This window comes from Notolepis coatsorum, assembly GCF_963971535.1.
Source record: "Notolepis coatsorum genome assembly, chromosome: 18".
Lineage (NCBI taxonomy): Eukaryota > Metazoa > Chordata > Actinopteri > Aulopiformes > Paralepididae > Notolepis > Notolepis coatsorum.
In genome coordinates this window covers 70,811,701-70,826,803 of record NC_140182.1, presented here as the reverse complement: position 1 = coordinate 70,826,803, position 15,103 = coordinate 70,811,701, and the positions used below count along the sequence as shown (strand labels likewise).

Here is a 15,103-nt window from a genome sequence, read left to right as displayed (position 1 = left end):
ATCTTAAATCCCGATAAATCTCCAAAGTCCTCAATCAACTCGAGCAGATGAGGCAATGTGGTGTTGGGGTTTTGCATGAACAGTATTACGTTGTCCGCATATAAACAAATTTTATGTTGTGTGCCCTTGATTACGATTGGTTCTATGGATTGGGATTGTCTTATATATTGTGCTAAAGGCTCTAATGATAGATCGAATAGTCCAGGACTAAGAGGGCAACCCTGTCTAGCTGAGCGTGATACCGGAAAGATTCCGGAGGTGATTATACCTGTTGTAATAATGGCCGATGGGTCTTTGTATACTACTTTAATCATATCAATGAAACCTTTTCCTAACCCCATCCTTTCTAATACTGCCCATAGATACGACCATTCCAGCCTGTCAAAAGCTTTCATTGCATCCAGGGACAGCATCGCCTTAGGTATGGTGTCGTCCGTGTCAGCATCTAGTACGTGCAGTATTCGTCTTATGTTATCAGTGATCAAGCGGCCTCTTATGAAGCCAGTTTGGTCCGGATGAACTAAAGACGTCATATGCTTTTGTAATCTGATGGCTAATACCTTAGAGTACAATTTGATATCGGTTCCGAGGAGGCTTAAGGGTCTATAACTACCGCACTCGGTGGGGTCTTTGTCTTTTTTAAGGAGGACTGTTATGAGTGCAATATTGTCGTTCTTATGGAAGTTCCCCTCCTTGACTGAGTATAAAATCATATTTAATAATAAGGGTCCAATTATGTCCCAACAAGAGAGGTACATTTCTGGTGGGATACCGTCTCTTCCAGGAGCCTTACCACTTTGCATTTCGGATATGGCCTTCTTGAGTTCCTCTAGTGTGATCTGTGTTTCTAACTGTTTAGCGTCATCCTCTGAATGTTTAGGGAGATTAATTTGATTAAGATATGTGTCCATTTTGTTTTGATCGAAGGTCGTTTCTGATTTATACAAGTTGGAGTAGAATTCTTTGAATGTCGCGTTTATTTCTTCAGGGTCTGTAACAAGTACTTGTTGTGCTCTAATGGTAGTTATATCTGCAAATTTTGCATTAACTCTTAATCGCATAGCTAATAGGTGACTTGGTTTAGAACCTTGAGAGTACTGTTGTTGTCTTGTGCTGCGTATTTGTATTTCCGATTGTTGTCTGTATATGGCATTAATCTCTTTTTTTAGTACATTAACTTGATTTTCCAGTCGAATCGAGTTGTTGTATTGTAAAGAATTAAATAACGTTGAGTAAAGTGTTTCCAGTTCAGCCAGTTTTGAGCATCGATTCTTGCGCATTTTGGAGGAAAAGCTATCAGTGAAATCCTTGATCATTCCCTTTACCGACATCCATAATATTCTGGGGTCCTGCACAGAGTTTGCATTCCTCCATAGGAATACTGTAAGAGCTTCTTTGAGTTGTGTAATGAATTCCTTGTTATTAAGCAGAATCGAGTTAAATCGCCATCTTGGGGCTCGGGAAGATAGTATACCAAATGTTCCTTTTAGGAGTAAATAACAGTGATCTGATAATGCATTGGGTATCATTTCCACGTCATATTTATCAAATAGTCTCGGGGATGCAAAAACATAATCTATTCTGGATAATGTGTTATGTCTCGCAGATCGACAAGAGTACTTCCGGGTTGTGGGGTTAAGTGATCGCCATAAGTCATTTACACCTGTAATCTTCGACCAATCCTTTAATGCATTAGATGATTTTTTTTGTTCGTTGGAAAAGGAGGGGTAAGATTTGTCCATTCTTGGATTCCAAATGGCATTAAAATCCGCACCAATTATAAATGAGTAATCGGGAAGGTCTAACATTGCTTTGGTAAGTGTAGTGAAGAAACCAACTTCGTACAAATTTGGGGCGTATACCGCTACCAACGCTATTTTCCTGTTCTTGTGTACAATCTTAGCTATAGTTATCCGACCATCTGCATCAGACCATACTCCCTTCAATTCAATATTCAACTTCCGTCTAACGACTATGGCTACTCCCCGAGTTCTCGTTCCAAAGGAAGAGTGACTAATGTTATGATAGGTAGCTTAGCTTGCGGCTAACTTAGTTACTGCTTCTCTGGGTATGTGCGTATTTTTTTGCGCATCCCAATAACCGAAAAATACACACATGCCCCGAACCGTGGAGGTCGTACCGAACGGTGTACGGTTCGAATGCGTACCGTTCCACCCCTAGCTCCTACATACTGTATCTCCTTTCATGGTTCACGCTCCTACATCTCTATGCTACGTAGGACACGTTACCTGACTCAGGCTGAGTAGCAGTAGTACAGTTCATTGCTTCTCCCGGACCGGCAGAGTTGATGGCCGCCACAGAGATGGTGTACTCCTTGTCTGGTGCCAGGCCACTTATGGTGTGCTCAGACGCGTGAGACGTGTGCATGAGCGACTGCATGTCCACCTGGATCAGGTAGAAGAGAATCTGCCCGTTGGGGTTGGATGGGAGGTCCCAGGATAGCTGGACAGAGTCCCAACTCACCCCTGAACAGGACAGGTTCCCCACCGCATCTGACACTGCAGAGAGGGAGGGAGGGAGAGAGAGAGAGAGAGAGAGAGAGAGAGAGAGAGAGAGAGAGAGAGAGAGAGAGAGAGAGAGAGAGAGAGAGAGAGAGAGAGAGAGAGAGAGAGAGAGAGAGAGAGAGAGAGAGAGAGAGAGAGAGAGAGAGAGAGAGAGAGACAGAGAGAGAGACAGAGAGAGAGAGAGAGATGAGATAAAATCTCGGTATGACATTGCCCACTTTATATTCACAGGTTTACAGTAATTTCATCATGACCTCGACAACAACAAGGAAGCAGAAACTGAACACTATAAGATAAGATAGGATATTTGTTTATTTACTGATCCCTTTGGGGAAATTTGGGAATGCTCAGTAGCTGTCAAGCCTATAGTGTTGGCTGAGTAGATTCTAGATAACGTGTGAATGTTGAACTGCTACGCAAAAGAAACACCTGGTGGGCATTGAGTGCATTCTGCCTTCATTTATCAATGCTTATCCTACTTAATTGTGGGGTATCAAGCAGGAAGAAAGACTGTCAGGTTTTAAAACGGTGTGGGGGACCCAGGCCTAGAACTGCACCCTGTAAGATTACAGCATTGACAGCTTCCTCGTTGATTGTTATCACCGTCCGTGAAACCCCTGCGTTGTGTCTTTAGTTGTTGATAATGGTTATCTTACTTGGCTGTAACACTGTCCACCCCGTTAATGCATCCGAGCAAAATAATCAACTGGAAAATGTGGTCTCTTTATCAGAAGGGATGTTTATTTTCATACATTTTCGTACAGAATGAAACAAATTGAAAGTCTTTAAAAGGTTAAGAAACTAGATTAATACATTATATCTCTCTCTTGGTTGTTGTGGCCTAGCTCACTAGCCTAAGCCTATTCTGTGAGCCGGTAACTATCTCCTTGTGGCTGCTTCCCCTCCCCCGCCCTCCAGGCCCGAAGGAGGCTGGAGCTCTCTCCTGTCTCACTGTCTCGCTTTCTATCCAACACACTTCTGTTTCTGTTACCGGAAGAATACCAGCTATAAAGTCTATTTCCCTAGGAATGGCTGTTAGCCCATAGCAACGCCCGCCCTATCTCCCCTGACGAGTAACCTCGACTCTCTCTGCGGCTCTAACTCTCGCCCACCCCTGGCACCAGCCGTCTCTCTCTAAAAGGAACGCTCCCTGCCCCCATCACTTGAAAGTGTGTGCCATCTCAAGATTACCTTGGCTCTCTCTTATCTCTCCCACAGGCCCTGTCTGTGTCTCTTACAGTCTCTAAGTTGAACACACACACAGAGGAGATGTTTAGAGTTTTTAACACACAATACATGTTAAAACTACATCTCTATAGATATGTACTTTACATACATGCCTGTCATTTCAAGTAAAAACCAGTGATTTCATTCAACCCTGAGAGAGTGGGAACTGTGCCCTGAGAGGGAGGTTTGCCCTGAGAGGGAAGTTTGAAGGGAAGAAGACCGTCAGGTTTTAAACTGTGGATATCAAACAGGGAAGGTAAAGACAGTTTTAAACTATTAAACAGTAATTCAGAACTATTTTATTGCATTGCACTATTGCATAATTTTACTACTATTTTATTGTACTATAGAATCAAACAATAAACACGGTGGTCTATTGGGATGTTAGTGAAAATTTGTGAAAAACTGTGATTTTATATGTCTGCACTTTATGTGCTCATTTTGTGCCTGTTTTTGTTCTGCTGTGAAGCACTTTGAGATGCAATTCTTGTATGAAAGGGGCTATACAAATAAAGTTTATTATTATATTATTATTATGAATAATAATGTATCAATTCTTACCCCCCTTCATTTATCAACAATTATCCCCATTCATCTATCAATGCGTACCCCCCTTATATTGATCAATGCTTATCCTCCTTCATTTATCAATACTTACCCTCCTTAATTTATCAATGCTTATCCCCCTTCCTTTATCAATGCTTATCCCCCTTAATTTATCAATGCTTACCCCCTTAATTTATCAATGCTCATCCCCTTCATTCATCAATGCTTATCCACCTTAATTTGTCAATGCTTACCCCTTCATTCATCAATGCTTATCCCCCTTCATTTATCAATGCTTACCCCCTTCATTTATCAACGCTTACCCCATCATTTATCAATGCTTACCCCTTCATTCATCAATGCTTACCCCTTCATTCATCAATGCTTACCCCCTTCATTTATCAATGTTCATCCCCCTTCATTTATCAATGCATATCCCCCTTCATTTATCAATGCGTACCCCCTTATATTGATCAATGCTTATACCCCTTCATTTATCATTACTTACCCTCCTTAATTGATAAATTCTTACCCTCCTTAATTTATCAACGATTATCCCCCTTTATTTATCAATTCTTACCCCCTTCATTTATCAACGATTATCCCCCTTCATTTATCAATGCGTACCCCTTAATTTATCAATGCTTACCCCCCTTCATTTATCAATGCGTACCCCTTAATTTATCAATGCTTACCCCTTCATTCATCAATGCTTACCCCTTCATTTATCAATGCTTACCCCCTTCATTCATCAATGCTTACCCCCCTTCATTTATCAATGCTTACCCCCCTTCATTCATCAATGCTTACCCCTTCATTTATCAATGCTTACCCCCTTCATTCATCAATGCGTACCCCCTTCATTCATCAATGCTTACCCCCCTTCATTTATCAATGCTTACCCCCTTCCTTCATCAATGCTTACCCCCTTAATTTATCAATGCGTACCCCCTTCATTCATCAATGCTTACCCTCCTTAATGTATCAATTCTTACCCCCCTTCATTTATCAATGCTTATCCCCCTTCATTTAGCAATGCTTACCCCCCTTATTTATCAATGCTTACCCCCTTCATTCATCAATGCTTACCCCCTTCATTTATTAATGCATACCCCCTTCATTCATCAATGCTTACCCCCTTGATTGATTGATTGATTGAAAACGTTATTAACAGATTGCAGAATGGGTACAATACAGTACAGCTCAATACACACAATTGTTAAGGGGATGCAGACCAGAGAAAGACTTTCGTCTTGTTTACATCAGGGTCCCCCATTTTCAATTCATCAGGACATATATGACATACATGACATACAGATAGTCAGTACTGCTACATCTATACATTTATGACATACCAGATTTGCAAATACAGTACTGTTTGTGATACAGAAGGAGTCAAGAAAGGGGAGTATATACATTTGACGTAGAAACTGTACATTGGAGGAGGTTGGGTGGGGGGGGGTTGGGTACATTGGGATTTGGGATATTGACAACCATACTGGGTAATTTACATTGGAGGTGGTTGGGGGGGGGGGGGGGGGGCACACTGTATAAACAAGTAAAACTGTACATTGAGGGGGGGGGGGAGGAGACACTGTACAAACAAACAAAATTGTACATTGGACTATTGACAAAACCATACTAGGTAAATGACTGTACATTGGAGGGGGTTGGGTTAGGATATTTACAGGGGCCAGTGTTGAATTGCAGTCTCCCGTAGGTGTCCCTTGAGAGAGGTTTTGAAAGTGGGTAGTGATCCACATTCCTTTACAGCTTTGGGTAGGGCGTTCCACATTGATGTGGCATAATTGCTAAACGTGTTTAGTCCCTTATTTGAGCCGAATCTGGGTTTAACATGATTTGTGGAGCTCCCTCTGGTGTTGTGATCGTGGTATTCACTGACCTTTGGGAAGTATTTTGACATGTACATGGGTACCTTGGTCGTGTAGTGTATCTTGTAGACCAGGCCCATTGCAAGTTGTTGTACTCTGTCGTCTACTCTAAGCCATCCTAGGTTGGCAAAGTGTGCAGGGGTGAGGTGGGTTCTAGGAGTAAGGTCAAGCAGTAGTCTGACCAGTTTGTTTTGAGATGTTTGTAATTTTGTTTTTAGCGCCTTTGAGGTGCTTTGGTACCATGAGGTGCAAGCATAGTCGTAGTACCCCTGAATGAGTGCTCCTGCCAGAGTCTTCATTTATAAATGCTTACCCCCTTCATTCATCAATGCTTACCCCCTTCATTCATCAATGCTTACCCCCCTTAATTTATCAATGCTTACCCCCTTAATTTATCAGTGCTTATGCCCTTCATTTTTTAATGCTTTGGCAAAATCTGTGTTGTGTGTTTCACTGAACAATGAAAGCATGATTCACTTGATGATGCAGACAGAATAGAGGGAGCAAAGCTTGTTGTTATATATTGAGGAGGAGGGGTGAATCCTCTAGCACAGTGTTTCTCAACTGGTGGGTCGCGACCCAAAAGTGGGTCGCGGAGCCATTTTGAGTGGGTCGCGGATGTGTGTGTAAAAAAATAAATAAAAAATAAGTTAAAAGTAATTTTTTTTTTTTACTTTTTTTTTTTCACTACCTATCTTTGTGAAAGTGGCTTCTCAGCTCTGGTCCAGCTGAAGACAAAGCGGAGGAACAGATTGGACATTGAGCATGACCTCAGAGTTGCTTTGTCTACCATCACCCCAGACTTTGAGACTCTTGTCAGGAGCAAACAACATCCCCAGTTATCCCATTAGTTCCCTGCAGAAGTCTGCTAAGAAGGATATATTATTTATTATTATTATTATTATTTTATTTCATTGTGTTTTTAGCCCTTAGTCTTAGAAGTCTGCTAAGAAGGATATATTATTTATTATTATTATTATTATTATTTTATTTCATTGTGTTTTTAGCCCTTAGTTGCACTTTTGTTGCAACCCCAGTTATCCTATTAGTTCCCCCAAACGTACTGTAGGTCTGTTATGTTAAGCTAAGAAGTCTGCTAAGAAGCATAATTATTTATTATTATTATTATTATTATTATTATTATTATTATTATTATTATTATTATTATTATTATTATTATTATTATTATTATTATTATTAAATTTCATTGGGTTTTTAGCCCTAGTTGCACTTTTGTTGCAACCCCAGTTATCCCATTTTTTCCCCAAAACTTAGGTCTGTTATATTAAGCTAAGAAATCGGCTAAGAAGCATATTATTTATTATTATTTTATTTCATTGGGTTTTTAGCCCTAATTGCACTTTTGTTGCAACCCCAGTTATCCCATTAGTTCCCCCAAATTTAGGTCTGGTATGTTAAGCTAAGAAATCTGCTAAGAAGCATATATTATTTATTATTATTTTATTTCATTGGGTTTTTAGCAATAGTTGCACTTTTGTTGCACTTTTTTGTGTTTATTTCATGTTTTGAAAGATTGCGTATTACTGCAATTTTCTTTTTTTGTACATAAATCATAGTGGTTAAAAATTTTGGGTCGCGACTTAATGACTAAGGAAAATGTTGGGTCCCGAGGCTAGACCAGTTGAGAACCACTGCTCTAGCAGCTTCTGGTGTAGTGTCAACACATGTATACACAGTATAGTGCCAGTGTGAGTTAAATTAGATTTGATTAAGGCCATCACCACAGTGGAGGTTTCTCTATGACAACACGTGAAATACAAATTCACTCATAATTCATAATTATAATTAATTTACATATACCTATATATATATATATTTTTTTATTATAAATGTTTTCCTCTGTAAAAAAAAATGCTAGTGAATTTTTTTCTTCTTCAAAAATGGCCAAAATTGACAGCTCTGAGCAGGCCTGCACTGCAGTATTGCCTGCAGTAATTATTCGTGCAGAATATCTGCACAGGTTGACCCATTGTTAAATAAATAATAAATAACAGCCAATCAAAATAGGATATTAACTTCATCTAAGCACGGACTGTGCAGTTAAACTCTTGCCATTGAAGGAGGATTTAATGATTGACAGCCCTTGACATCCAATACACGGAGGTTGAATTATTGGCAGCCTTGCAAATCCAATCAGAGTAAAATACATGCAGAACTGCAGCTGGGCTGGCGTCAGTGTTCTAGTCAAAGTTGTGTTCCATCATCTCATGTGTGCATTTTGCCTGAAGAAGAACATTAATTTGCCTAATATAATCATTCATATTTTAAGATATTTATTCACTTGTTCACTTATTGTTGTGCACTGGATGATATATCTTTTTTTTTAATCTCAGTTGAAGACTAGTGTAGTTGTAGTTGACGTGAACGTGCCATCTTGGACAGTGAAGGCAAGCTAACTTGTAGCTAGTAGTTTACAGTACAGCTGTAACAACACACAGTAGGCTAAATTAAACGTTCATTAGGACCGAAGTATAAACCAGCAACTGAGCAACATGAAGAAGTGGACTTATGCACCTGGATCCGAAAAAGTAAGTTGTAGTGTTTGTAAAACGAAAGCCTGATTAGCCTGGTTGCTAACGTTAGCTAACTGTTTAGAGAACAATACATACTTGTAGTAGACTTGATTAAGGGATTGCAACGTTGTTAACTTGGCTATGTCACACATAAACACAATGTAATGTATCACGTTGGCTGCTGGCTGCTAATGCAGCCTGCAGATAATATTTGCATGTGCACTGTGTTAGTGTAAATGAATGAATGTTGCCGCTAGCTTGTGGCTAGGCTAGCGTTATTTGCTAATGGCTAACGTTAGCTAGCCGAATTGTTTAGAGACTTAATTAAGGGATTGCAACGTTGTTAACTTGGCTATGTCACATATAAACACAATGTAATGTTGGCTGCTGGCTGCTAATGCAGCCTGCAGATAATATTTGCATGTGCACTGTGTTAGTGTAAATTAATGAATGTTGCCGCTAGCTTGTGGCTAGGCTAGCGTTCTTTGCTAATGGCTAACGTTAGCTAGTCGAATTGTTTAGAGACTTGAATAAGGGAATGAAACGTTGTTAACTTGGCTATGTCACATATAAACACAATGTAATGTATCACGTTGGCTGCTGGCTGCTAATGCAGCCTGCAGATAATATTTGCATGTGCACTGTGTTAGTGTTGCTGCCTAAATTAATGAATGTTTGCCGCTAGCTTGTGGCTAGGCTAGCGTACGTTGCACTGATCTAGTGACTAGTGCCTCTGTGGAGGAGGAAGTAAACATTGCCAGGCATTCTGGTCATTGTAGTTCTCCCTCTTTTCACCGACAGTTAAGGGAGACATGACATGCTGGTTTGATGAAATGTATAGTGTAAATGAAATGAATAGTGTATGTATATTCAATAGTAGTATTGATAGTATATTAGCCACTGTATACTGTACATGGTCTGCTTGGTTTGATCGGGCCGCCGAGCCATGGTCTGCTTGGTTTGATCGGGCCGCCGAGCCATGGTCTGCTTGGTTTGATCGGACCACCGAGCCATGGTCTGCTTGGTTTGATTTAGGGGAGTGGTCTGCCCTGCGGGGGGGCCCCGACATATTGCGCAACACCACTGCATACCATTGACTCAGAAAGGTCTGTTTTATTGAAATCGTCACAGCAGTATAGTTTGTTTATACTTCAGAAGGATATATTTAAACATGGTCCCCAAAATGAATGGAAGCGAATGAGGAGCCTGACACCTGGGAGAAATGGGGGTGTTGCAGCGTTGGGGATGTTTAAAAAATATAATTTAATATATAATATAATAATTTGTGCTTCACCAAAAAATTTGGTCAGCAGCCTCCACTGCATCACCATCAGCCATTATCATCTCTGTCCCCCAAAAGCCAGCCATCAACAGTCTCAGCGATTACAGACCTATCACACTTACGTCAGTAGTGATGAAGTGTATTGAGAGTCTGGTTTCACAGCCCATCAAGGTCAGCCTCGCTCCCTCCTTCAACCCTCATCAGTTTGCTTACAAATCAGACAGGTATGACACCATCGCCATAGCTCTCTGCACACTGCACTGAGCCACCTTGAACATCCAGGAAGCTATGTAAGAATGTTCTTCATGGACTACAGCTCAGTGTTAAATACAATCATCCCAGACATTCTCGTCAGTGTGGTGGAACCGGAGAGGTTAATAATGCATGTGGTCAAATCTTCATAGTTGATACAAATGTATTGTTAAAGCATTGCCAATCAAATACAAATTCAGGTTCAGGAGTTTGGTAAAGGACTTAATACTCTGGCCAGGAGAAGAATCAAGCTCCCCCCAATTCTGTGAGCTTGCCTCTTTGTGGGGGGGGGGGGGGGGGGGGGGGGGGGGGTTGTAGGGAGGGGTGAATAGGTGAAATAAAGAATAGGGTGTACAGGGAGAGGAAGGGGAGGATAAGGGGAGGATAAGGGGAGGATAATGGGAGGATGAGTGGGAGGATGAGTGGGAAGGGGGAGGAGTGAACAGGCCTCACAGGAAAACTTCAACATTAGCAAACACTCAGCATGGGCTCTCCACAAGGATGTGTGCTGAGTCCACTACTCTATGCACCTACGATTGCACTCCAACCCACCCCACCAACACCGCCATCAAACTTGCAGCTGACTGATAATTGTGCTACGTTATGTGCGCAAATATAATGCATATATGAATACGGCTCGGATTTAGACATTTAATGCGAGAAGTCGTGGGCTTTCACTTGCATGCATTCGGCACACACACACATTTATATATCATTTCATTAATGTGTTTTATTGCGGTTATATAATTGCACAGGCTGACTTTGCAATTATAATTGTGATTAGATTAATGGTGCAGCACTGCCTCCATTGAGAGCATACACTGTAAAAACTAAATTCACTGTATTATTTTACAGATAACTTTTGTTTTTCTACTTTAAGTGTAAACGCCATAAAAATACAGTAAATTGCTTTTGATCAAAAAATATTAACCATTAAATAAAGGTTGTAATCTGTATGTATTTGATTTTACTGTAATTTGACAGTAAGTATTTGGCAATCGTTGCTGCCAGACATACTGTTTTTTGCAGTTTTTCTTTTTACAGTGTACTGGCGAACTGTATCACATGCTCAGCAGCAGACAGGACAGCTCTCCAGAGGGTTATTGACTGAAGAAAATCGGTTGCCCTCTGCCCTGCCTGGAAGACACGCCGCTGCCTCAGCAGGACCAATAACAGCCTAGAGGACTCCCAGCATGCCACCTGCTTGACCTGTTGACCTGTTGACCCCACTTCAAGTCGGTCCAGGCTCGGACCACCAGATTCAACAACAGTTTCAGTTTGTGTACTTATCCCCCCCATCCACCCACACACACACACACACATACAATACGTGGGCTGTCTGCTAGGGAAACCTACTGGCCTTAGTGCAATAATTACATTCATACTGTGTTCATTCATTCTCATTATTCATGTGCAATAATTATTCCTACCAGTGCAAGAAAAAAATGAAAAAGAAAATACTAACCTTCGTACTGTCTTACTATTACTATTATGCACTCTGCTACTAAGGAATCGACCTTGCCTATACTACTACCTACTATGCTAATGTTTCTATTAGGGGTGTAACGGTACACGGAAGCCACGGTTCGGTACGTACCTCGGTTTTGGGGTCACGGTTCGGTACGATTTTGGTACACAGGAAAACAATATTTATTATTATTATATATTTATAATAACTATTATTATTATATATAATAATATTTTATTAAGTTATACTTAGTTCCACCTAGGCTTGCTGCGGTAGTCAGTCAGTGATAACGGTGTCATTCTTTGTTCAGGAATCCACTTGAGTAAATTAATTGCCTACTGCCCCCACCCCCCACCGTTGTATAGTTTCACTTTCACTTCTAGAGTAGATTTTACTTCATGTGACGCAGAGAAAGACTAGAGAAGAGATGCCATGTTACACAACAATGAGCGGATTTATCAATATTTTGGATTTAAACACTGTAGCAGCTAGACTGGAGAGGAGCTCAAAGGACCAGTCCAGATCAGCAAAAGTACGTTTGCGTGTTTTTTTTTGTTTGTTTTTTTGGATCAGCTGGAAAGTAGCGCGGAAGTTGGTGTGTGTGTGTGCGTGTGCGTGTGTGTGTCTTTCCATAACATTATTAGGCGAACAAGAAAACGATGAACATTTTCAGCCTATTGTATATGCTGTGTTACATACATACTGTATCATTCATGGTTGGTTTTGTTTCAGTGACACCTGTAGCTGTAGGTAAGGGGAGGAGAGGAGGGGAGAAACAGCCAAGTGCAGAGTGCGCATTCATTTGTTCTGTCGGCTTGTTCATGCCTTTACAAGCTTCAATGTTTTATTCATCATCTAAATGTGGCAATCCAATGCAATGTTAAATGAATGACATTCTGTGTTAAGACTGTTAGTAAGCCAGTGTAAAGTAAAGTAAAGATATTGAGCATACATTTGTAATGATGTGCAACCCTAGTTTCACCTATAGTGTCGTATGAGACGTATTCGTCGTATGGCTGGATGTACCGAGCCGTGACATCCATACCGTGAAGTCGTGGGACGGATACACATACCGTTAACACCCCTAGTTTCTATACTACTATGCACTCAAGACTGTAGCACTCAAGTTCAACAATGTTACTCACCCTTAGCTGCCAGAGCTGAACCCTTCCTGCTGTCTTGTTGTCTGATTATCAATTACTGAACGACCTCCTAGACCCAAATCAGTCAGGCTTCAAGACACTGTGGTCACTCCAGAGACGGCTCTCATAGCAGTCACAGAGGCCCATCACGTACTGTAGCAAGAGCGAAATACCTCTCCTCTGTCCTGATTCTCCTGGACCTGTCAACAGCCTTCGACATGGGCAACCATCAGATCCTCCTCACATCCATTGCAGGAATGGGGGTTGATGGTTCTGTGCTCGATGACCACTCCTACCAAGTATCTTGGAGAGGCACCTTATCGCCCCCCTGCCCTCTACAGACGGGTGTCCCCCAGGGCTTTGTCCGTGGACCCCTCCTCTTCTCTCTCTACACCAAATCTCTACATTATCAATTCTCATGCCTTATCATATCACTGCTATGCCGCTGACACTCAACTCTTCCTCTCCGTTCCCCACTCAGATATCCAAGTCTCTGAACGGATCTCAGTCTGCATGTTCAACATTTCCACTTGGTTGATGACCAACCACCTCAAACTGAACCTGAGAAAAACGGAGCAGCTTCACTTGCTGGCTGAATCCTCCCCACTGACAGACTTATCCAGACAGTAAATGGTAAATGGTGCATTTATATAGCAGCTTTTATCCAACTTTTTCTCTTTTATTACAACTTGTTCCTCACATTTTACCCATTCACTCACACATTCACACACCGATGGCAGAGGCGACCATGCAAGGTGCCAACCTGCTCATCGGGAGCAGTTAGGGGTTAAGTGTCTTGCTCAAGGACACTTCGACACACTGCCCGGGAGGAGCAGGAATCGAACCGTGAACCTCCGGTCGGGGGTTAAGCAGGGGGGTAAGCAGACGACTGCTCTACCTCCTGAGCCACTGTTGCCCCAAACAGTGTTCCAGGGACCCAATCCACCTCTGACAGTTTGTTTATCCCGTTATGAAAATATACCACATCATTTTCACTTTCACATTTCTCCTCCCGAAGCTGCAAAGTGGGTGATCCATACGGGGCGGCATCCTGCCTAAAGGAACGAGGCTTAAGAGTGTTTGAAAACATACCCAAATTAATGAAATCCGGAATGGGAAAGCCACCAGACCTTAAAAATGATATTGCAGGTCAATTTGTGTCAGAATAAGTGCAGTGTGGCGTCTGGTCCGGGTGGCTGAGCTCCGGTACGTACCCGACTCGTTAGTGGTGAAGGAGACAGGGCGGCTGTACTGCTCCCCGTGACCCACTCTGGTGTAGCTGTACACACTGATCTCATAGGAGCTGTGGGGCCTGAAGCCTGACAGATGGGCCGTGGTCCAAGGACCTGAGGAATTCTATTACACACACACACACACACACACACACACACACACACACACACACACACACACACACACACACACACACACACACACACACACTCGATAAGAGGGAAGCAGCAGAACCATGAAGATTAAATCCAGTCCAACCAAAGTAAACCATGAAATGTGATTACTAGAGTTGATAATGTCACTCTATCCTGCTCCACACATGGTGTGTGTGTGTGTGTGTGTGTGTGTGTGTGTGTGTGTGTGTGTGTGTGTGTGTGTGTGTGTGTGTGTGTGTGTGTGTGTGTGGATGCGTGCGAATGCATAACATTATTGTCAAGTGATATTTGAAGTGTGAAATTAATGGTACCTGGTGTGTGACAGAATGTGTGTGTGTGTGTTTGTGTGTGTTTGTGCCGGGTGGTTCCTGGTGTGTGAGATGACTGGCGGTACCTGGTGTGTGACGGTGTGTGTGATGAGCTCTCGGATCCGGAAGCCGTAGTGTGTGACGACTCCGTTGGGCTCCAGGGACGCCTCCCAGCTCAGCCACACAGAGTAGGCAGTATGGTTGTATATAGTCAGGTTACGAGGAGGAGACATAGGGCCTGGAACACACATCACAGACATACACACATCACAGACATACACACATCACAGACATACACACATCACAGACATACACACATCACAGACATACACACATCACAGACATACACACATCACAGACATACACACATCACAGACATCACAGACATACACACATACACACATCACAGACATACACACATCACAGACATACACACATCACAGACATACACACATCACAGACATACACACATCACAGACATACACACATCACACACATCACACACATACACACATCACATACATACACACATCACAGAC

The 15,103-nt window shown here is 41.9% G+C and overlaps 1 protein-coding gene across 1 annotated transcript in view; it reads right to left on the bottom strand.

Moving 5' to 3' along the window:
• The window catches only part of ptprq (protein tyrosine phosphatase receptor type Q), a gene marked incomplete at both ends in the record, with an annotated part of 179,162 nt that overhangs the window by 64,200 nt on the left and 99,859 nt on the right, over window positions 1-15,103 (bottom strand). The window contains 3 exon segments of the mRNA XM_084335232.1: window positions 2,250-2,519; window positions 14,083-14,224; window positions 14,651-14,802. Of these exon segments, the coding sequence (XP_084191358.1) occupies window positions 2,250-2,519; window positions 14,083-14,224; window positions 14,651-14,802 (564 nt within the window).